At 42.2% G+C, this 23,947-nt stretch overlaps 1 protein-coding gene and 1 long non-coding RNA gene across 7 annotated transcripts in view; one reads left to right on the top strand and one right to left on the bottom strand.

Annotated features, from left to right (window-relative positions):
* Window positions 1–2,292, bottom strand: part of ADAM28 (ADAM metallopeptidase domain 28) — a 74,274-nt gene extending 71,982 nt beyond the window's left edge. Inside the window, exon 1 of the mRNA XM_081890896.1 lies at window positions 2,133–2,292. Within this exon, the coding sequence (XP_081747022.1) occupies window positions 2,133–2,184 (52 nt within the window). The 5' untranslated portion in view covers window positions 2,185–2,292. The remainder of the gene's footprint in view (window positions 1–2,132) is intronic.
* Window positions 1,860–14,678, top strand: LOC309358283. 6 transcript variants are annotated; one of them, XR_014163404.1, is made up of 5 exons: window positions 1,860–1,993; window positions 3,083–3,262; window positions 7,993–8,138; window positions 8,465–8,600; window positions 14,660–14,678. It is a non-coding gene; the product is annotated as an uncharacterized lncRNA (long non-coding RNA). The 6 variants fall into 6 exon arrangements; XR_014163409.1 differs by lacking the exon at window positions 14,660–14,678 and adding an exon at window positions 9,924–10,283 and having other exon boundaries at window positions 3,083–3,238; XR_014163405.1 differs by lacking the exons at window positions 1,860–1,993; window positions 3,083–3,262 and adding an exon at window positions 4,952–4,972.
* Window positions 14,679–23,947: the final 9,269 nt, after the last annotated feature.

The raw sequence follows: 23,947 nt of genomic DNA, 5'->3' as shown, positions 1-23,947 counted from the left end.
TTTAGCTGAGATTCCTGCATTGTTGCAGGTTGGACTAGATGATCCTTGGGGTCCCTTCCAACTCTACAATTCTATGATTCAATGTGACAGCTCTTTGTGATGCATATCAATGTATGAAAATCTTCACTGAGAGGGAAAGCAGAAGGTAGAAGGGCAGATTGTGGGCATGTTGGAGGTGTGCAGGAGATGGATCAGGGGAAGCCTTGCCAGTTCCTCATCATGCCCCTCCAAATGGAGAGAGGTCATATCGTAACCTGACATATGTATTCGCCCTCCCACAGGAGAGGCATCAGTTTTATTTAGAAAAAAATGAAAAGCAAAAAGCAAATGCAAAACCTCCTTCCACCCTGCTGCAATTAGGAATGGAAGAATCAGTCAGTTTTCGTTTCTCTCATTTTCTCATTTTCCTGTTCTCCACATTACCACATAAGTAGGTAAATGCATTTCAGTGTTAATTTCTCCTAATACACACATTTTTTTTCTAATACATTTCCCCATACCTAATGCATTTTGGTGTGCTATTTTCTTGAATATGTGCATTGTTAGGCAGGTTTTACCCTGCAATACACATTTTTGTACATCTTTTTTAGCTAGGGAACTGCTCTGCAAAATTCAGAGAAATGCTAATTTCAAAGGGTGGCTGTATTTGCACATCATGTTGAAAAGTGTGAACAAAGTAGATTCCCCCTTAAACACAAACCAAATCTAATTTCTCCTTCATCCCAAGCTGCCTTGTACCCATTATGACCTTGGACCTCTCAGAGCCTCTGCCATCAGTCCCTCCCTGCAGCATGCAGGCAGGATTGCTCTTGCAAAAGAAATAATCTACATGACAGCCCATTGAAATTACTGGGATTTCCTCCTGTGCCATAGTGTTCCGAACATTCCTCTAAACTGGAAAATTGTTTGCATAGCAATCCAATGCACATTTATCAAGAAGGGACTCCTGCTGTATTCAATGGCCCTTGCTCTCAGCTAAGTGTGTACAGTGGTACCTTGGGTTACATATGCTTCAGGTTACATACACTTCAGGTTACAGACTCCGCTAACCCAAAAATAGTACCACGGGTTAAGAACTTTGCTTCAGGATGAGAACAGAAGTGCTCCGGTGGCGCGGCGGCAGCAGGAGGCCCCATTAGCTAAAGTGGTGCTTCAGGTTAAGAACAGTTTCAGGTTAAGTACGGACCTCCGGAACGAATTAAGTACTTAACCTGAGGTACCACTGTATAGGATTACAGCCTTACAGATTTAACATTACAATTGTCATTCCTTAATCTTATTAAATGTTTGTTTTTTTGAGCAAATCACACACGCCACCCTTGGCTCTCACCCACTCCCATGGTTTCTCACTAAACGAATTAAAACATTTTGAGCAATGGATCTGGACAGTCTGAATATTAAGAAAGCCCTTTATTGAGATAATGTGTGCTAGCTGCCTCAAACATTCTAAAGTGTTATATAAAACACTATGTAGCATTATTCTTACATTTTTGAAGGGAAGAAAAATTGTTTCCTTTATTACTGTGGTCTGTGCCAGATCAGACCTGTGGGGTTTCCATTCTTGTAAGCTGCTGCACAAAGTAACTGGAGTCACGATGGCTTGAATACAGTTCAATCCACTGTTACTCAAAATATAGTTTAGTTATTATCAAGCTGCTCGTCATCACTGATATCATGCAAGTTTGTGCCTATGATTTATATTTCACCCTTGCAGCCTATTTAAAACTGAACACACTTTTCCTGTTAAAATGCTGCTTTCTTCCAACAAACCAACCCTCCCTTTCTAGTTTCTTGGAACTCTTCATTCCCAAATGACTGAAATACTTTCTTTTGTTCCACACTGTGACATTCTCAGGACTTTCCAACTGACATTCTCAACCCCTTTTTCAAGATGTAAAAAGATAAAACAGCAGAAAAGAAAAGCATCCGCTCAGGAACAGAAACAAAGTCTCTAGGAAACTTTCCTTGGTGCGGCTGTAGAAACTCATACTGGGTATGTTCTGGCTTGTTAATCATTAAAAACACTGACAAAGCTATAGAAGCTAATCAGGGACTACACAAGTTTTCAAAGTTCTGATGGAGTTTTGCTTTTTGGTTTTGTTTGGCTTCTTTAAAAAAAAAAACCACCTTACCTTGATGGTGAAGAAGTACCATGCAAGTTGTAACAAAGAGGCCTTTGATCATTTTGGGCAGGGGGTTGATGAGGCGACGGAGTAGCCCTTTGATTTCAGAAGCCGAAGTGCCAACTTGAGCTGTCTCCAGCCTGCCTTTGACTGTGCAAAGCAAAGAATGACTGCTTCGGCTTTATTCTTGCTGCTACATGAGGAAGTGTTTACCAAAGGTGTTGCTCAACTTCCAAGTTGCAACAGTGCCACTGCAGGGCAGAACTTCAAGCTGACTTACCTGGGGTCAGTCAACAGGTGACGGATAGTTTTTTGTAAGGCATTTTTCTTGCAAGTGAAAGCCCCAGAGACCAATTTAAATTGGTAATGTCTGAGGTTTTCTTTGGCCTGGATGTTAATAGAATGGGTATTTTATTGAACTTGCCCCCTCCCCACACACCTTTTTTGTTGTTGATGGGGCTATTAAATGTAAAGGAAGGGAAAGAGGATAGCAGAGGGTTCTAATTCCTACAATGTTCTGAAAACAACAAATTTTCTAATAAAGTATAGAAGAGTTCAGGAAGTATTTTACTAGGTTCTGGTTATATCACCATTTGTTGCTTGGGGGCAGGGGAATAAACAATGACAACTTCTGAGGCACCTTAAATGCTAACAGAGTTATCATGGTGTGGATTAAAGACTAGTTGCATCTGGCAAAGCAAGCTCTAGCCCCCAAAATCTTATGCCATAATAAATCTTGTCTTCTTTAATGGACCTCTTTGTAGACTTTGCCACAACAGATTCAGCACAATTTCCCCCCTGGAATTTGCTGTTCATGCATTGTGAGTTCCAGTTTCTGTTGATGTGTGTTTTGAGGGAAAGGGAAGGGCTTGAGCAATAGACATGAGACAAGTCACACTGAATCATTTGACTGCATCAAGGTGATTTCCCCCAACACCCTCTCTTCCCCCCATCTCCAGCAGAAATCTTGGGTGTTCAGGAGCAGGCTCAGAATTAAAGTGGGTGTGAAAGAATGATCAGCATCTGGATCCTAACAAAGGCAAGGTGAAAATCTCCAGAGAATGGGGGGAAAGAGAGGAAAAGATGAAGATCTAGTTTCAGCTACTTTATATCAGGTCTGCAAACTTGAATCTGTTTTGGTGAGAGAGATTCTTTTGTTCTACGATTGTGTGGTAGTATGGACTTTTTAAACACACACACATGTAAACATTAACAATGGTCTTTTGTTCTAAACATAGGTGGCAGGTTTTGGAAGCAATGTGTGCTTATTTGAAAGTAAATTTCTCTGAACTGAGTGGGACACTTCTTAGTAAAGTTGGATGGGATTGCACTGTATGTTTATTAAATTGCCTTAGGCTGATAGTTTGGTAATATGTTCTTTTTCTCCAAATTTAATTAATTAATGAGCTATGCAGTTTACTAATCTTTGCTGACAGCCCTACTTTATATGGCTACTTAAGGACATGGCTCACATACATTATGTTTGCCCTTTTATGTTATGGTATAATAAAAAAGTAAGGCTGTCATCATGCTGCAGTTAACATGGCTGCCAGCAGGAGGCGATGGCAACTCCAGCATAATGACAGACCAGCAGGCCAGTGAGCAAGCAAGCAGGGCAGGTAGCAGGAGGCCCAGGCAAACAGAGCGCCACTTCAGAGAGCAGTTTGGCAAACTACTCTCTGAAGCACCTTCCATCCTCCATTGAACATTGGTGTTTAAAGGAGGATGGGAAGCACTTCAGACAGTGTTTTGCTAAGGTTCTTTTCTTTAATTCTTTAGAAGATTTATAAACTGCCTGATCAAAACTCTCTCCAAGCAAGAAACACATAAAATAGATAACACACAGTTAAATGCACAAGCCAATTAAACAACCAATGTGTATAAAACATTTCATAATTTATGAAAACAGTGCATATCCCTGTTTATTCTGCTCACATTTTTATTGACATACCCTCCAACATTTCTCAGATGAAAATTGGGACATTTCTCAGTCTCTCACACCCCCCCCCCCAGCCTCCTGGACCCTCCAATTTTTGTGCTCTTCACAGAGCATTTCCTATCAGGAAAAGGGCGAGTGCCACCATCACTATGCCAACAGGACACAGCACACATATATTCCACTGTCCTAAGAAAACCCCTTAATCCCTTTAATTTTTTGTAGATTTACAAAATGAAAAACACACCAATAAATAAATTTTAGAAAGCAGCAGGATTAGGCGCGGATGCACAAAGCATATATAAGACTCCTTACACTCTGCTGCACTCTCCCTTTCTTCCCACCCAGGGTGGCCCTGCCCTCTGCCTGCCCCTCAGAGTTGGCACATCATGTGGAGTTCGGCCTTCGCAGCAGCAGCCTCTCCTTCTCCTTGCCCTCTCTCCAGCAGCTGCTATGAGCTGCCCCAGAGCAGAGGCCAGCCGCAGCCGAGGAGAGGCCATAGAGAGGCAACAGACGCTGCCACATCCACCATTGTCGCTTGGGACAAGTACTGGCTCATCCTGCTCTCCAGGTTTGGTGGCAGTGGCAGGGAAAAAAGGGACATTCCAATATCAAATTGGAAGCCTTGATGGTTTTGTAATTCCGGGACTGACCCTGGAATATCAGGACCCTTGGAGGGTATGCAAAGTCTAATCTTGTTGTTCCAGAATGACAGAGCACTTTAATTTACTAGGGTCAAAATGACGCCATACATTCAAAGAAATCTTAAACTACTTTAACAGTCATAGAGAATTATGAGAACTGAAGTGCTAGGCACTGTCACTCTTTGAGGCCAGCACCTTAACAAACTACAGTTCCCAGGATTCTCTTGGAGTAGCCATGACTCTTGAAGTGTTATAAGAGTGCTTTAAAGGTATGGTGTGGAACTGGTGAAAATAAGGGAGATAGATGCAAGATCAAAATACATGTGAAGAGGAAGAGCCACCATGTTGGGATCTTCAACTTCAACACAAAGGAATTTATATGCAGATATGTGGATAACTGGAGTGGTTTGAATGAGGCAGCAGAGCTGGGGGAAGGGCTGCTTAACCCTTTCCTAGGGTAGCAATATCTCCTACTATACAGAGGACTTAATTCAAAGGAGTCTAGTTTAAAGATAAATAAGCAAAAGAATGATAAGAGAACCAGTCGGAGGGCCTTGAAATTGCCTGGACAGCAGACTGAGCAGGCACACAGGACCCATGAGCACAGTCTCCCCCCATATGGGGAGGTGTATTATATAATTAAATTATGGTAATTATTTCCAAATTTGTATCTAAATATTTCTAAATTTGCATCTAAGTTTGCATCTAGTCTGTGCAAAAGTTATGCAAATCTGTGTCATGTTTATGCTATTTTGGCTGATTCATTTCCTCTTTTGTTGCAAGTTCTGCAGTACAAATATGGGGAACTGTCCATCATATTTTCTAAACAGAATCTGGGCCAATCTTTCCTCTTTTCAACCCCAGGATGGCAATTCAATAGGCAAGAGTCATGTAATTTTGTCCTCTTGCTGCAGCCAAAGAGGCTGGATGGAGCTCTTCCTGCCTATCAAGTTTCCTTCAGCACTAAATAAACAGGTGATATTTATTTAGGATATTTACATCCCACTTTATAGAGGATCTTAAAGCAGCTTGCTAAATATTCTCAAAAAGAAACCACACTAAGATCTAGTAGATAGTAGGGAAGAAATCTGATCAATTTGATTTGATCCATCCCTGTTCTTGTTTCTGAAATGGAAGCAACTGTGCATTATTAAATTATTATTGAATTCCAAACCTTGAGAATAGCACAGTTTGCTGAACATTTATTTCATTTATTTAAATGTGAAAATGTGTGTGTTAGTCTACCTATGGAGGCGTTTCTTCTTCATATTATCTCCCATACATATGGTCCATGTTTCATTCTGTTCTCTGGTGAATTTATGTATTTGGCAAAGCTGGAGGATAATGCCTAAACCCAGTTATGTAGGGGGATGTCCCACTGAATTCAGATGGACCAGTTTCTGAGTAGCCAGGCGTAAGATCTGCCATTAGTTAATTGAATATTTATAACTATCTTGTTCTGCTGGGGTTGGGAACAGCAAGGGAAAGTGGTGGTGAATGCGAGAACTGTAAATACGATGGCCCATCATAGCTGATGGCTTTTCCCATAGACAAATTTATTTATAAGAACTATTTCTAAATGGACAGTTCATTTTTAAAAATCATGGCAGCAGGCAATAAAATCATGAAAACATCATAAAATCATGAAACACAGAACAAATGACCAATACTGAATTAAATTAATTCTTGAAAAGTGCTTGTTGAAACAGAAATATTTTCAGCAGGCGGTTTGTCCGATTTCAAAGGGAACAGTGTTCCAAAGAACTGGTGCCACTTTGCTAAAAGCCTTGATATGCATAGAAATCAAACAAATATATGAGAATAAGGGGATAGTCAGGAAGACTTCACCAGTTTATATAGTTATCTGGCTGATGTATAAGGAAGAAGAAGGACCTTCAGGTAACCCAGTCTTGGGCATTTTCTTTCTCTTTATATGCTGACAATAATACATGGAACTGGCAGTCAATGCGTAGTTTTTAGCACTACTGTAATATTCTGGTAGAAAGAGCAGGTGAATTTGTTGCTCAGACTGGTGAGCAAGCCTGACACTGCTGCTCTTAAATTCTGATTGCCCACTACAGACTATTGCAGCAAAGAGAATTGCTTAGCTGATAAGGTTTATATTCTGAGGTTCTGTCTTTGGCCCAGAACCAAGTGGTGGTGGAGAGGCTAAGCTGCTGCAACTAATAGCAACTGTGTTGAAAAAAACAAGACCCAGATATTTTTCATACCACTTGGCTTTATTTGGCAATCAGGAACATATCATATCCGCTTTAAAGCTAAAGTCATTTTTGTAGACATGAGTAATAATTCTTTGTACAGTAAAAAAGAATTTGTCAGTGTTAGATCAGTGTTGGGCCTCCAGTGAAAACTATGCCAAAATATATCTCAAGTGCATCACCGGTAACACTAAAGGCTTAATTTTTACACAATCTCTCTTACACAATCTCTTTTCTCTAACCACCCATGCTGGGCTGTTCACCATTGTGCTTCTCAGCTAGTGAACAATACCAGAAAATGCGCTGTGGGGGGGGGGATTAGATCCATGATTTACATCTGGTTTTAAACACAGAGAAAATTCAGCATTGCATGATTAAATAGAATCTGTGCATTGATAAAACTAGGGTTTGAAACCCAGAATTATATACTATGGTTGAGTTCTTATAAGGAGTGTCCAAAGCTATTCATTTTATTTTGAAACATTATCAGAAAAACACTCCCTTTCCACTTTGATGATGTTTCAAAAATGTCTTCAAAAATGTTCACCTATTCATTTTGATTGCCTGATTTTGCTCTCAGTTGGCTTTGATTTTCATTAGTGATTTCAAAACATGAATAAATCTGGTCCATTGAGTAATGTAGTGTTATTATCCCTGATCAGCTGGAACCAAGTCATATGACTGATCAGTTGAGCAGGACTTTCACTTCCATATACGGTAACTATATTCAGGCCTGGTCCACTCATGAGGTGGGATGAAGCAGCCTTCTCAGGCAGCAGAAGCCCCCATGAGTTCTCCCCCACCACCAGCATCAGCTCCAATTTCTAGCAAAATCTCACAAGATCTCATAGTGTGAGAGATGCCATGCCACTTCTTTGCCAGTGATGGAGGCAACAGGGCAGATGGTGTGGGAGCAGGCCAGTGTGGCAGTGGCGGGGTGGGGTGGTACTTAATGGTTTGCCTCAAGCAGCAAAACAGGACGCTGTGGCCCTAACTATACTTGTCATTCCCAGTGACATCATCATATAAATGCACTTGACTGAATATGTAGCATCATGATATTCTTTCAGTATGTGATCAATAATTGCCTGGGATTGTCCATTTCACTAATTCCTTGAAGAAGGAGGAAGAAGCAGTCGCTAGGAAGGGTGTGTTGATATCGCACAGAGGCAAGAGCAGTTTGGGAGGAAAGGACAGCTAACAAGATTGGGAAAAGGTGAATATTCTGACAATCAAAGTGTTTGAGGGGAAATGTTTCCAGTTGCAGACAGCATGGTGGGGTGTCACCGCTCACCTGACCTTTGGTTGGTTACATCACTGCTGCTTCCTGGAAAGTAGAGGGAGAAGAGTGAGGCAGCAGTGAGGCTGGTGCAGTGCAAATGCACCAGCAGAGCCAATGCAGCATTCCTTCTGGTCTGATTGCACCATGCCAACCTTATCTTCCTCCCTGTAAGCACTCCATTGTCTCTTGAGACAGACAGATGCCAACAAAAATGTATGTTTTGTAACTGAAACGACAACTATGTGTCACTTTATTTACAGATATAACACTCTAAAAGATGACATACGTCCATGCTGTGAGTGACAGGATTTATTCCTGCAGTAGATAAAAAAGAATGAACTTTCATCATCCCAGTCTTGTAACATGACTCCCCTGGGATAGGAACAATCTTTGTAGGTGAGTACATTGAGACTTCTATCCAGATGACGCAGAAAGTTTATTGTCATACAGACTAAGTATCTTCAAATGGTTTCTCTCATGCATCCACACACACACACACACACACACACACACACACACACATAGAGAAAGAGAGAGGGAAGGAATTCCAACTTTATTCATTTTTATATAGCATTAATGTACAATAAGTGTAGAACATACAGGGTGTAGCATTCAGGAGCACAAGTTATCTGTATTTTCTTTGTAATTCAGCAGGTATAATCCACATTACTGAAATTCTGGATGTATAGTTTACTAAATGAAGAGGTGTTGGATCACCTAGAATATCAGATCTGTGTGGGTTGACTGTTGTTACTAAGTGAAGGCATTATGAATGTGCTCACAATTCCTCATATTTCCAGAACTTGGGACCTGGAACCAATAATGCTTTCTTTGATAACAATGCCATGCCATGCAAACGTGAATAAAGCAACATGTGAGTATGGACTACTGTGGAACTTCCTTTTGGGTAAACATGCAGAGGATTAGGCTATAACCTAGTGGTGTGCATGGCCCTCACAATTCACCTTGTATCCATGCATTTAAAAAGTTGGGATCTGTTTCTAAGTTGCTCTGTGCACTCGACACTTCAATCTTCATTCTTTTCATATGCATTTCCCACACCTGGTATTCTCAGAAGCATACCACTTCAAATACTGGAGGCCATCATACACAGACATCATATACACAGACATCATATCCAACAGCAGTGAAGACCATTTACTATATATTTCTGCTCTTGGACTAGATGACTGCCTGCTAGTGCCTTTCACATGTGGGGGTGCTATAACAAACACCCCACCACATCTACCCACTAACTTAAGACTCTCTCTCCTGCTCCACCCAAAGAAGTCCCTTCCACCTATTCTACCCATGCAAGTTTTTTGCATCTGTCATGCTCTCGAGCTCCATCTGCTACGTCTTTTGTAAGTTTGCTTTGAAATAGTATTACCTGCTGCATCCCATGACCCGTAAACAAAGATGACCTACAGGTAACAAACCCAGTCACCAGACCATCCGCAAACCTTTAATCACAGGTCAGGCTTTCCTGTACATCCATGGAGTTAAAATTTGGTATGACCCCTTGTTCCTTCCCAATTCTATTCTTAGGTCAACTTCTTGGGCAAATATTTGATATTACCATAATATGAACTGTTATGCATAAAGATGCATAGATGATTCCAGGGTCATTAAAAAAAATCAATGTATTTGAATCATTGCCAACATTATTGCTGCAATGTCCATGCTGGCCTCATAATTATTTCTTGTAATTTTAAACAGCAACAAACTGTACTTTCACAAGCTAAAGGGGGGAACTTGAAAGTGTTTGGTGCGCTGATAAAAAAAGGCGCAGATCTGGAAACCACAGAAGAACATGTTGCAACAAAGAGCTTTGATGCAATGGAATGTTGTTTTGATATCACTCTCTTACATAAAACAAGACATTACTAGAACTGAAATGGAGAATCTTTGGAAGGCTGTAAGCAATATTTGTTTTTGCAATCTATCAAGATAATCTAAGGATTTGCATTTTGCTCCCCATTAAAAATTTCATTGGTTTTACATCTAGCTGAATTTCCCTGTTTATGTAATGTGACCTAAATACATAAAAAGAAAATCAATCAATGTGCATGGATAATTCACTTATCCCTTTTGGTGCTGCATCTCCATGTTGAGTCACATGGCTCTGCCATTTTATTTGGCGAATATATACGGTATCTAAGGAAACTTTGCAGTCACAGCTGTGAGGTTGAGATAACATGACAAATAATTCCTGATTTGCCACCAACATCTCACCAAGAGCAAAAATCAAATGTAGGGCTTTCTTAGGCAAAATGTCTGACAAATTTCTGACAAATGTCTGACAAATTTCAAGGAAAATCCAAAGGAATTTTAAGGAGACTTGAGAAATTTCCCATTGGGTCTCCTATACACTTAGGATGTCACTAGATGGAATTAACTACAGTACTTCAGGCACTGGTGAGTTAAACATTGGATTACAGCAATGCGGGGCTATCCTTGCACTGGATTGGTGAGCTATACTTTGTGCAGAAGCCTGCAGCATGGTTGAGGGCAGAAGTGAGACCCTGCCGCCATATAACACCTCTGCCTAGAGAGCTGCACTGGTTGCCTGTTTGCTACCAGGACAAGTTCAAGGTGCTGCTCACAGCTTAGGACCAGTTTACTTGCAGAATCACCTTAACCTATGTATGCTCACATGAATGGCAGAACTGGCACTGTTGCAGGTGCCATGTAATACTTATTCTATATTTGCAAGAAAACAACCTTTTAGTGTGGTAGCATCTACACTTTGAACTCTTTGCCTGTTGACATCAGGCAGGCACCTTTGCTGTACTATTTTTGGTGCCTTCTTTTAAAAAACATTGTTTTGGCAAGACTATCTAGACATGTGCTTTACTTCTTTTTAGCTGCTGTTGATTTTAATCATCTTTTGAATATTTTTAAAACAGTTTTTATTAATAATGTTAATATTTTATTTTCATAGGTGTTTTTATTTTTTAAAGAAATCAAGTGATATAAAAACTTAAAAAATAAAATAAAATTGTCAGGAGTGTGTTCTAGCCAACCTTACTTGCAGCACACATTTAAGCCATCAACAGCTGTTTATTCTCCTGTCCAGAATCCTGACACCCACACCCACACCCACACCCATGATTACCATCAAGTAAGGAGGACAGCAGGAATGAGACCATTGGCGCCACCCCCTCAGTCATGTTCTCATCACTGACTCTAACACGTTCAATGTGTTGAAGCCTGTTGTAAAAACCTAATAAACATATTTTAAAAAAAACAACAACAATGTGTTGAAGCCTGGATTTCTGAAGCTGGGAGCTTGCTTCATTTGTGTAGGTTCCCCATGAGATTTAGAACCTTGACCTTCTCTGGGTCTGAACTGCATGGGGAGCTTTAAGTGCATGAGTAGTGAAAGCTCTCCACCGCTGACATTCCCGTCCCAACATGTGAAAGGTGATGAAACAGGTAACAAGGATGGACAAAGGGAGTAGGGCCAAACGGCTCATTTCAATCCCCTCCCTTTCATTGCCTGAGTAAGCACACCTGAAGAGGGCTTGAGAATTGGATGCATCAATGTGAACTCTTCAGGATCAGAAACATTTTCTACTGTATGTTCAGTACACAATTTTTGTAAAGAAGGAGTTCCAGATAAATGCAACAATTGTTTACTAGTAGCTGTTGGGGGGGGGGTCTAGAGCTGGGCCAAAATGACAAGCCCACGTTTGCTGCTCAGCTCACTTGGTTCTATTCACCTTTCCAATTTGGCCCCCTGAGAGTGGGAGAAAGATCAGGCCCATGCACCAGATCCAGCCCTTCCCTCCTATATTAGTCCCATGTCCATTTCCTATCCTACAGTCATCATTTTGTCTCATGACTAATATCCATTGATAGACCTATTGTATATGAATTTGCCTGATTTTAAAATCTGATAAGCAATTGCCACATCATCTAGTACTAAATTTCAGACATTTGTTATGCATTTTATAAAGAAATACTTCTCTTTGTATGTCCTGACTCAGAAGGATGATACATATTGACACCTTTCATAATATCTGTCATTTCCCTCATTTGATTTCTTGTAAAAATGATGTGAGTCTACATGACATGTTCCCATTCTTCCCTCTCCTTTCATTCATTTCCATTTTGGACACCACAGTACTTCATTAATAAAACCTTCTGCCATTCTTCCTTGAATGAAGACAGTGATGGTAACAATGTTTATTGTCTTCCTTGTTGGTTCCATTGTCCTCCTTACTGGAACTAGCAGTACAGCTGATACAAGACATAGCGTAAGGATTAGGTAATTTTGCAAACCACTCACGTCATTAGTTCCCATCTGCCTGTTACATCATATGTCCATTGCACTGCTGGAACAAAACATCTTGTGTCCACATAGCTGCACTGTGTGCTAAAACTTATTCTAAAGCCTGGAAAGGAAGGTCTAAGCCACAGATGGAGAACCCTCCAGCTGTTGGACTCCAACTCTTATCAGCCCCAGTCAGCATGGACATCTTTGTGGGATGGTTAAACTGAAACTGACACGGGTACAAATAGAAGAAGACATCTTCACCCTGGTATGGCTCCCCTTCATCACATACACAGCCCAACAAGACAATGAGAAAAATCCACCAACAGCATACAAATCAATATGGCTAACCTGATCCAAAACACCCCCCCCACACACACACAAATGAAAACAAAGATCACCACAGCCAATCACAAATGAACAACCATACCCTAGGCCAACCCCAACCTCTCTCTCCACCAAAGGAACACAAGTGAACAGCAAAGAACCTGTACAAGCAATGTTGACACCAAACCCTACATATAGTAAGTAAAATAGAAACATCGCCACCCCCCATCCCCCCTCCACCTCTCTCCCCCTTTTCCTCCTAATGTCTCAACAAACAAAACTGATCTGTAAAAAATGTTACTTGAAAAGAGAGAGACATTGCACATACTTTTGTAAACCAAGAAAATCTTTAATAAAAATCTTTCTGGAATGGTGGGGGTTGCGCCCAGCTACATACAGGTCACAGGCCTCTGGAGGTCCTGCTTGGCACTCCTTGCAGAAAGGTGCAGAAATCCCAGTTCTTAAAGAGATAAGCAATGGGGAACTAATATCATGAACCTCTGGCACAAAACAAACCTGTAGCTATGGCTGCACATAATGATTTTTGAAGCCTGCAACAGAATAAGCAGGGGTGGGGATCTCACCCCATTTGACCCAGAGGCCAAATGCAGCAGCCCCTCCCCCCACCCTCTCTATCTAGCCCTCAGGCCATGTCCTTTACCACTCCAGGTTTGCATCCTCTTTGAGCATTTTTGCCTGGGTGGGATGTGTCCTTGTGAGGAAGGCCTTTGCTCACCTGGATGGAGGATAAATTAACCTGTACAAGGGCAAAATTGTACACTTGTAGTCATAGCTACTTTTGTGCCTGATCTTGCCCAGCACTGGCATGCGGACCTCAGTCTGAGAAGGTTTCCCACTCCTAGAGTAGAGGTTGACCCCAAATACCTACTCCTCCAAGACAGCTTCACTTGCCCACACATCATCCCCTGTTGACTCGTATTATTTGGCTTTTTTTTGTTTTGACTGCATATTCACAATTTTACTTTACAAAGACCAACCCAAATTGTGGTGGTGGTGATTTGAATTTATGTCCTGCCCTTTCTCCCAAAGGTGCTCAGTCAGCAAACAACAAGTGATAAAGCAATAAAAGCATATTTGAAATATCCTAGAATTCCAATACTGTATGGATGTAGACTGGGATAGATCTCAGCTTAAAAGGCTTGTTGAAGGAGGAAGTTCTTCAGAAGGTCTGAAAAGACAACAGAGATGGTGCTTGTCTAATATTAAATGAGAGGGAATTCCAAAGGGTAGATGTAATGACACAGAAGGGCTGGTTCTCATACTGTTCACAATGGAACTTCTGATAAGGTGCCACGTGCAAGTGGTCATCACCAGCAGAATAATCACCAGGGCGATCTTTCAGATATCCCGGTACCAAGCTGTGTATGGCTTTATACACCCAAAGCAGTACCTTGAACAGCACCCAGTAGCTAATTGGCAATCAGTCCAAGAATTTGAACTGCATGATAGTCTGAGAGAACTCCCCCCCCCCCCCCGACTATATGGCATTGCATACCTCACTCCAGAAACACAACCTGTAACAAAGAAAAAATACAAAATGCAGCATGATCTTAGCAGGTGTGAAGAGTTCAGTAGACTCTTAAGCTGTAACATCACTTACTCTGTTCAGTTGTTTATCTGCATTTTGTTATATTTTGAAAACTGAAATAAATAATAAATTACACACATAAATAATCTCAGCTATGGATAGAGCAAAAATCATGGTTAGAGAAGCTTTCACCATCCTGGTATCCTACAAATGTTTTTGCAATTTCTAAGCAAGTTGCAAAACTTCTAAACATTTCAATTTTCTTTAGACAATCAATTGTTGCTTTTTTTTTTTTTACAGTGGTACCTCTGGATGCAAACAGGATCCGTTCCAGAGCCCCGTTCACATCCTGAGTAGTGTGCAACCCGTGACTGTGCATCTGCACGTGCGCAGGTCGCGATTCGCCGTTTCTGCACATGCGTGTGATGTCATTTTGAGCGTCTGCGCATGCACGAGTGGCAAAACCCGGAAGTAACCCGTTCCGTTACTTCCGGGTCGCCACGGAGCGTAACCTGAAAATGCTCAACCTGAAGCATATTTAACCCGAGGTATGACTGTACTTATCTTTCTCCAATGAGCTCAAAATGGTGTGTATATATTTCTCCTCCCTCCATTTTAACCTCACAACAACCCTGTGAGGTAGATTAGGCTGAGCAACAATGATGGCCTAAGATCACCCAGTGAGCTTCATAGCTGAGTGGGGTTTGATCCCTGGTTTCTCAGGTCCTAGACCGACACTTCAAACACTACAACACACTGGATCTCAGAATATAATGGGTAAATTGCATCCATTCATTCATACCATTATCTTTCCGCACCCCAGCTTTGCTTTTTCCAATTTTGCTGTAGGTCCCAATCCGGCAACTTCATTTGCTATCTTTAACAATGCACTAGGAGATATACCAGCACTGCTATCACTCATGCAGATTTACCCTTTCTGCTTTTTCACATTCACCTTGGAAGCCTGATTTCCTTAATGTACACCCACCCCACTCCTACACACGTTCCCCCTTAATGCCCTGCTCCCTAATTATTCTCACAGGTAAAGCTGCTTCTAATCCAATCCCCACAAAGAGAGAAACAAATATTTTTAACCAGCTGGCCTGTCAAAATGTCCTCTTTGATAGATCACATTATTTCCCAACCCACTAGTTTATACACTGAACATTTTGATCTGGTTATCTCACTTCTGCACAGCTGATATAAAAAGTGTAGAAATATACAGTTACTGACTCACACTTGCATGCACAAAAGAGTTAACCTGAGCCCAGAGCTCAGGTTGCAGGTGGGTGTGGCTTTGCAGGCTCTCAGCAGCACCTGCTTCTCACTTCTTCTCTTCATGCTTCCTGGAACAAGCAAGAAGGAGTCATGTGGCTGATGCCTCCCAGCTGCAAGAAAAATCAAGTGAACCTAATTTCTCCAAAAGAAAGATTTTGCAGCCTACATCTTCATTAACCCAAATATTGCACAATCCTTTTTTAAAAAATCAAGTACTTTTATTTTAAGTCCTTTGAAATCTTTTTACATCTTTGTTTTACTGCCAGTGGAAGGAGACTTGTGTGCTGTTACAAACCATTAGGTAATAAAAGAAGGTTCTGGATACTCTGTGAATAAAATAGTCACTTAGTTGCCAACCGAGGTGTCTGTGATTCTACCTGCTGAAATGGCCTCTTCTACAGAACACTTAAAGATTCAGGAGACTTGCACTTTTGCATCTGGCTGCTCTAAAGGATGGGACGTTGGGAAGAACCAAGGATAATGCAAAATGCTCAAATGTTGCTGGATCACTCTCTCTTCCTGCAGTTTTCCTAAGGAGGTGAGGACAAGGGGAAAGTCTAGGGAGTGCCACATATTTTTCTGGAAGGCAGAGTCCTCTGGACCCCACTCCCCAACTGTGCAACCAAGGTAAACTTTACTCCAAGTCAAAGAGACCTTAACAATTCTGTGTGGGCACAGAAACTGCATGCTGTTGGTCAGTCACACCGGAATCCCAAAGAGCAAGAGCAAGGAACAAAGCAACTTATGTAACACACCCTTGGATATATTTGAAGGCTTCAAAAAGATTTTACTGTATAAATGAATGACTTCTTGCAGCTCTTGAGGAAGTATTTCTGCCTCATCAAATCACAGCATTCCAGATCCAGCTGTGGCCATTTAGATCTCTCTTATTGTACATGAAGCATGATGTGCCGGTGCTTGTAGCCATTCATTGTTTGGAACCTAAGCACCTGAAGGAATGCCTGTTCTCAGAATAACCTGCTGCCACACTGAAATGCATTTTGGAGACCCTTCTACGCACAATGCTGGATGTAATGGTTCTAGGGGTTGCTCGTGCATAAACCAGTGCAACACCTGGCTGGGTTGCCTGAGTGAACCTTTTCTGTCCGGACAGCCACTCACCCGTGGCTGATTCAATTGCTGGCAGAATCCGTGAGTGGGCGTTTCTTGAACTTCTTCCAGCAAAGAAGCTCTTTGACGCCTAGTCTCCTCCTACTCTCCCTGCGCGGAAGCCTTCTGCGCAAGGAGGGTGTAGGCAGCGGAGGACCCTTACTCTTCCCGCTGGTCCCTGGCAAGGAGTCATGGGACCGCCTCGCCGATTCCCCCATCTGCCCCCCTTCTCCACTGGTGCTATGCTGATTCTCTTCCCCAGAAGATGGGCTGCCTCTCCCCATCCCGGGACACTTTCGGGGACCCCTCCGGAGCCCGCTCTCTCCCTGCAGCCCTGATGGCAGTTCCCTGACACTGGAGAAATCTGTTCTTTGCAAATTCCAGTATGAACTCTCCTGATCTGTAGCTCACATGCTAATGTGTGGGTCGGAAATTCTGCAATGCTGTTCTGAGCTCAAAAAAGGGATCAACTTAAAATGCATGGATTTGGGGGGGGGGGGGTTTCTCCATAAAATACCTTTAGAAATATGTTTTTTGTGATCATATATGTTCAAAAAAATTCATTTAAATACATGTTTGAATAGAATCTCTCTCTCTCTCCAGAGATTAATGCAGAACTGGGATAGGATTGATTTATGAATGTGTGCATTTAAAAGATATGCCGAATACAAATAGACTGATCCACCCGCCCTTGTGCCCCTGCTATCTTAGTGGGCTTTATCATAAGTCTCCTAGAGCAAAATAAACACTAGGAGGCTTAGTTTGGTCAGAATTGAGTATACACTTCCAGAGTTAACGCTAAATACATTACGTCTGGTAAATGAGCCGCTATAGCTGCAAGAGAGGTGTGAAAATTTGTGTCCCGGGCTTTTTAGACTTGTCTACCCATGTACTATCTGAAACTGAAGGGGTGCATTGGTTGCCAGATGTGAAATATATTGACATTATTTTCAGCTCTCCTACCCCATTACAGTGGTAACTGAATTATTACAGAATGGAAACAGTGCTGATAGTGACAAATACAGGTCAGAATGGAAATAGTTTCTTCTGTCATCAAAAATCACAACATACCTTTGCAGTAAGATAGACAGATGGTGTTTCATGGCCAAGTGGGAATTTGAAATCTAGTATACCAGGTTGTAGTGTAACACTCTAATCACTATACCACATTGGCTCATTCTAACCACTACACTGTATACAGAAGCCAACAGGATTGATACTTACTGCAACTCTGGTGGTGGGATCATGTCCTCTTTTATACTTGAGGGCAACAAACTAATTTGGAGGAATAGTTGTGGGGTTCAGGAGAAACGGGATGGGGGGCTTCCACCACTGCTCCTTAGCCTTTGCCACCTGAGGCGGTTGCTCCACTCTGTCTCTCAGTTTAAAGAAGGAGGAGAAGCTGCTGCCCCCTGTCAAAGTCAGCCCCCATAAGCATATTTATTATAGGATTCCCATGGATGTCCCTCATTCTGTGGCCGGTGAATGGACCCACTGGAATGGGGTAGCATCTGTAGCTCAGCACTAGCTAAAATCTCACCCCAGCTATGAGCTCATGAAGTGGCCTTAGCCAAGCCGCCGTTCTCTCTGACTCAGCTCCCACCACTGCAGTATTGCTCTAACAGTACAAGCCTATCTTACTGAAACCAGGAAGAGAGATAAAATTCATAGAATGCTTAGCATATTACATAACACAGAAAAGCACATCCGCCAAGTTCTCCCTCCATTATTTGGGAAGGGCAGAGCTTCTGTTTCTGCTTCCATTCCCAGCATTTCTAGGTAAGGCAAGGGCATTTCCTGCAAGAAACCTTGGACAGTTGCTGCCAGTCAGAGTAAAGAATACGGAGCTAGATGGATCAATGGCCTGACTCCTGTGTGCCATTATAAATCAGAACTAGAGAAAGTACTTCATTTACCGGTTACTCCATACTCCACCTGCCCTTCAATGGAATTTGAGTAATATGTGCCCGTGATTAATGAAGCAAAGTGTACAAGTACAGTGGTACGTCCGGTTAAGAACTTAATTCATTCCGGAGGTCCGTTCTTAACCTGAAACTGTTCTTAACCTGAAGCACCACTTTAGCTAACGTGACCTCCTGCTACTGCCGCGCTGCCAGAGCCCAATTTCTGTTCTCATCCTGAAGCAAAGTTCTTAACCTGAAGCACTATTTCTGCGTTAGCAGAGTCTGTAACCTGAAGCGTATGTAACCTGAAGCGTATGTAACCCGAGGTACCACTGTATACAAAATAGCTTTTCTACCTTTATAAACAAGAACAATAAATGGAAAACAAAATTAAAATAATTTACTTAATACTGTATTTTCTTCTACAAAAGCTTCATGAGAAGGATGCCATTGCTAGAGCTGTCCAGTGAAATGCTATTTTCTGGACAAATGTGTTGCGTATGAAGGTGTCGAAAAGATACCTCATTTGTTTGTTGTTTAACAGTTTTCAAGGTTTAACTTTCCATGGAATAAATCCCTTCATGAGCCTACAATCCTAAGCACCATTATCAGGGAGTAAATAAGTGAGACTTGCTTCTGAGTAGACACGTGTACAATTTCATTTTAAGCCTCTGATTCCTTTGCTTCTGCCACCACCACTGCTCTTTCACCCATTCATGTAGATCATCAAAATATATTTCACAGCTCCCAGCCATTTTAGTGGCACTTGCTTAGAAAAAGTGCACTGATGGTTCATTTAAAACAGAGGTGGGACACCTTTTTCAGATGGAGGACTGTGGTGGGTGCGTCAGAAGTGGGTGGTGCAATGCATGTGGCTCTTCCTTTTGTACCATAAGCTATGTTCCAGTTATGCAAAAGTCAGAGGAATCCACACACCCTTTCGCCCACCTGCATCACCACAACCAGCAAAAGGCAAAGGCGTTATCATCCTATAAGGGCACATTCCAACCCCAAGCACTCAAGAAGGGTGCAGACAATGCCAAGGAGGGGGTGGGCTGGGGAGTTGAGGGGCCCTGGGAGAGTCACAAGGACTGAATAGAGAGACCCGGATGCCACATTCTTGCTTTGAAATGTTTTTTGGTGGAACACAACACCTCACCTCATTAATATAATTCCTGTATAATTCCGGTGTACTTGAAAAAATACACTTGTAACATTTTCCTCCATCAAAGAGGAGATACTGGTTTTTCTACAGGAGGAATCCCCGGTAAGGGACTCACCCAACCAAGAAAGGCATTTGCAGACCAAGGGACTGGATCCAACTATACGCCAAATCAACATGTAGGACACTATAGATATTTCATCCACACTTCTGTCCATAGAACAGACTTTGACCGCAGTTACAGAGGACGAGCAAGCAAGATCAGAAACTACACTGATGTCTGGGGGATTGTCTGAACTCGATCAGGAGATGCACACTGGGAAGCTGGTCACCCCGAGTGCTGAGCTGCGATTGCCTCCAGCCGAGGAGCAACCAAAAACGTTCCCCATAGGTAACATAATGCCTAACAAAGTACAGAGCAACCTATTCTCCCACCTGTGTTCCAGGACTGCCTCAAAGCCCATCTGCAAGAAGTTAATATCTTAGTACATCAACCTTCATCTTGCCTTGCAAATGCTGACTTGGCTATGCCAGCACTAGAGGACACCTCAACAGAAGAAGAACCCCCGGGAACAATTTCTGGGATGCACATTCCTGTCAATGCTCTCAGTCCTAGCGATCTCGCCTCCCAAACTGGCTACTTGATTTCGAACAAGGAGTCAACAGCAGACAGTTGACACCAGGGACCATGGTCTAACACGGTCTAACAACTGGCACCCTGATGCTACAGGTTCCGCCCGGGGCCCCTAGTGATAGCCAATCTAATGACACCCACTTAGATTGACTTTGTGCCAGGGCGGGGATCCTGGTGCAACATTCTTCCCTGAAGTTGCTGTCATGGAACATGGCAGGATGGTCCTCAAAGTTATGCTATCTAGACTTTGCTAAGTTAATAAGAGAGCACAACATAGTTTGTTTACAAGAAACTTGGTCAACAAGGCACATTGACTTTGCCGGCTATAACACCTTTGCGGTTCCGCCAGTCAAACTCCACAAGCAAGGCAGGCCCTCGGGTGGCTTGCTAACCCTGGTGGCTCCACATATAAAATGTGAACATATTCTCTTGGCCAATGCAAATTGCAACCGTTTAGCAACAAAGATAGAGATGGAGAGCCAGGTCATGTTACTGGTCAATATGTATATTCCTCCCACCTCTATTGTCACAGCCAAGAACCATCAATGGGATCTCCTTGCACATGTGCTTGAGAATCTGGACACCATTTGCCCCAATTTACCTATTGTACTGACCAGAGATTTTAATGCCCGCCTAGGCCAAGGGCAAGAAGTATATACGAAAGCTTGGGAGATCTTGGACTCTACTGGTCTTCCTGACTTCTGCTTATGGGAACGAGAATCACAGGACTTAGAAATCAACCTTGTGGGCTTACAGCTTACCAAGCTGACTACCACCAGGGCTTTGGTGTGGCTTAATGGGCTGCCAGACTGGGAAGGCTCTGGGAATTTTACTTTCCTCTCCCCACAAGGAAATAGTGTGGTAGACTATATTCTGGTCCCCACTAAATTGCTGCCCCTCGTGGCAGAGTTCCACATAGGTGATCCTATGCTTAGTGACCATCTCCCCCTTCAATGTAAATTTGTCTTTCCAGCGAGAGTGCCAGAATATATAATCAATCCACTCCCCCAGGTACCACATCCTCAGTACATAAGGATTCGAACTAACGAGCATACATGGAAACCACAGACAGAGGTTATACGCTTCTTATTACAGGGGAGAAACCAGAAGCTCACCAAGACAGTATCTAAGTTGCTCTATTTGATTTTCTGCTGCCGAAGTACGCTACAGGACCCTGCCCTTGCTGGAGTCCCACAGAGGTGAAATAGATTGCTTGCCTCTTCTTCTCTTTGGCAAATGACTGTACTGTTGAAATGGCAACGAGATTGCACTGGCCTATTTATTCTGAATGTTTGTAAGTGATGCCAATAAAGGTTTGATGATGATGATTTTCCTCCACCAAGTGATGGAGGATATCAATGGAAGAAAAAGGATACAAAGCTTTGAGCAAACATCCACCTTCCATCTGGTGGAGAACAGTATGGAACCTAAAGGACCCCATGCAGCTAAAGTTAGCCTTGTTTAAATTCTCCTAAAATCAAAATGGGGCTGGAGTGAGTTCTGGCTCCTGTTGATTGCCATGAGATTTTGTTGCAGGTAACTTTAGTCCAGTTGGGACCAAAGTAATGGACCCCGACTGGCTGACTCCAAAGTGTTTCGATACAACATTAATGCTGCATAAGCCTTGGGCCAAATTTAGACAGCTGAGGAAGATACCAGAAACAAGTGAAAACATGAGTGAAATGTGGTTTCAAACATTCCTCATATCACACACATAAATCTACTTGGCATGACTCTCCTTTTGTCTGTTTCTTTGAGTTCAGAATCAGATCTTGGCAGGAGGCCAAGCAAAACAATTATGAAACAATTATCAAGCTTTCGCTGAAGTGAATTATTATTATGGGTTCCCTTCTTAAGGATGCAACCTTTCTCCTTGAAAGGCTATTATATTACAGTACTGAGATCAGCACCTTCTTTTAATACCTAATACATCTTCTGTGTGCACACCCATACCTCAAACACAAACATGCTTTTGTCTAAAGAAAGCCAGCACTGGAGGGCCAGCTCAAGACATTTTGCTGCCTGAGGCAAAGAACAAGGTAGTGTCTCCAGCGCCGGATTACCAAAGAGGCAGAGTCGGCACCAGCCTTTTAGGGGCCCCACAACAACAGATCAAAATAATATTTCTTTGATCTTGAAAGAAAATTACAAAAACATATTAGCATATAATTTGCAAGACACCCCCCCCAAATTTGGACTGCCTAGGGGTATCCCCAGGGATTAATCTGGCACACTGTCTTCTACCATTGCATGTACAAAAGTCAGCCAACTGGCAATGACATGTAATAAGGCTACATCAACTCCATACATTGAAAGCTGTATTATATGGTTTCCCTCAAATGATCTAGAGCAGATGGTTTGTTAAGAGTGCTGAGAGATGCAAGGTGACTCCTATTCCCCTCATAGAACTACAATTTTCATAGTGGTTTAGCCTTTAACCTTTCTTTCCAGTGAATTCTGGAAATAGTAGGTCTGTGTGGGGTCTCTTAATATCAGCCTGAGCCAGAAAAAAATGCATGATCTTTTTAAAAATCCAGGTCTTCCCCACTCACCTGAAGCTCACAGTGATGGGGCCTGGCAATGCACAAGGTAGGTGCCTCATTAGAAATGTCCTCTCCCAGGTTGACTCCAGTCTTGCCTCTTGCCGTTGAGGAATTTGAGGCAGGGCCTCAAATCATTATCAGGAGTGCAGAGAGACTGAGGATCACAAACAAAAAGGAAGTCCAGATCCTAAGCCAGAGGTTCCCAAACTGTGGTTTGTATGCCATCAGTGGACCACAAGCTTCATTCAGGTAGTCTGTGGCATATCTGTGGATTTGTGGTTGAAGACAGGTGATGACACATCTATTGGATTAAATATTGATTGTTCATGGTATTTGTATTCCTTATATTTCATTATGTTACAATTTGAATTCTATGTGAATTCTATGAAATTCAAATTATTATATGATAGAATACAATTCAATTCTAATATAATAATATAATATAATATAATATAATATAATATAATATAATATAATATAATAGCAATTAAAATGCAATTAAAAACCATACAGGATCTAGCAAAGTGCATTGCAAGACTCTGCAGTTTTCAAATGGTTGCCGGGGTAGTGAGCATGTAAGTCATTAAGGGTTTTAAAGGTTAAGACTAGCAATGAACACTCCACAATAACATCAGACCCATCAAAATTGTAGAGAGTATTCTGCAAATGAGGGACGCGGGTGGCGCTGTGGTCTAAGCCACAGAACCTAGGGCTTGCCAATCAGAAGGTTGGCGGTTCGAATCCCCGCTATGGGGTGAGCTCCTGTTGCTTGGTCCCAGCTCCTGCCAACCTAGCAGTTCAAAAGCACGTCAAAGTGCAAGTAGATAAATAGGTACCGCTCCGGCAGGAAGGTAAACAATGTTTCCATGCGCTGCTCTGGTTTGCCAGAAGTGGCTTAGTCATGCTGGCCACATGATCCGGAAGCTGTACGCCGGCTCCCTCGGCCAGTAAAGAAGA

The sequence above is a fragment of the Podarcis melisellensis genome (assembly GCF_964234715.1).
Source record: "Podarcis melisellensis genome assembly, chromosome: 15".
Lineage (NCBI taxonomy): Eukaryota > Metazoa > Chordata > Lepidosauria > Squamata > Lacertidae > Podarcis > Podarcis melisellensis.
The sequence above is the reverse complement of the archived record's forward strand: the minus strand, read 5'-3'. Positions and strand labels throughout refer to the sequence as shown.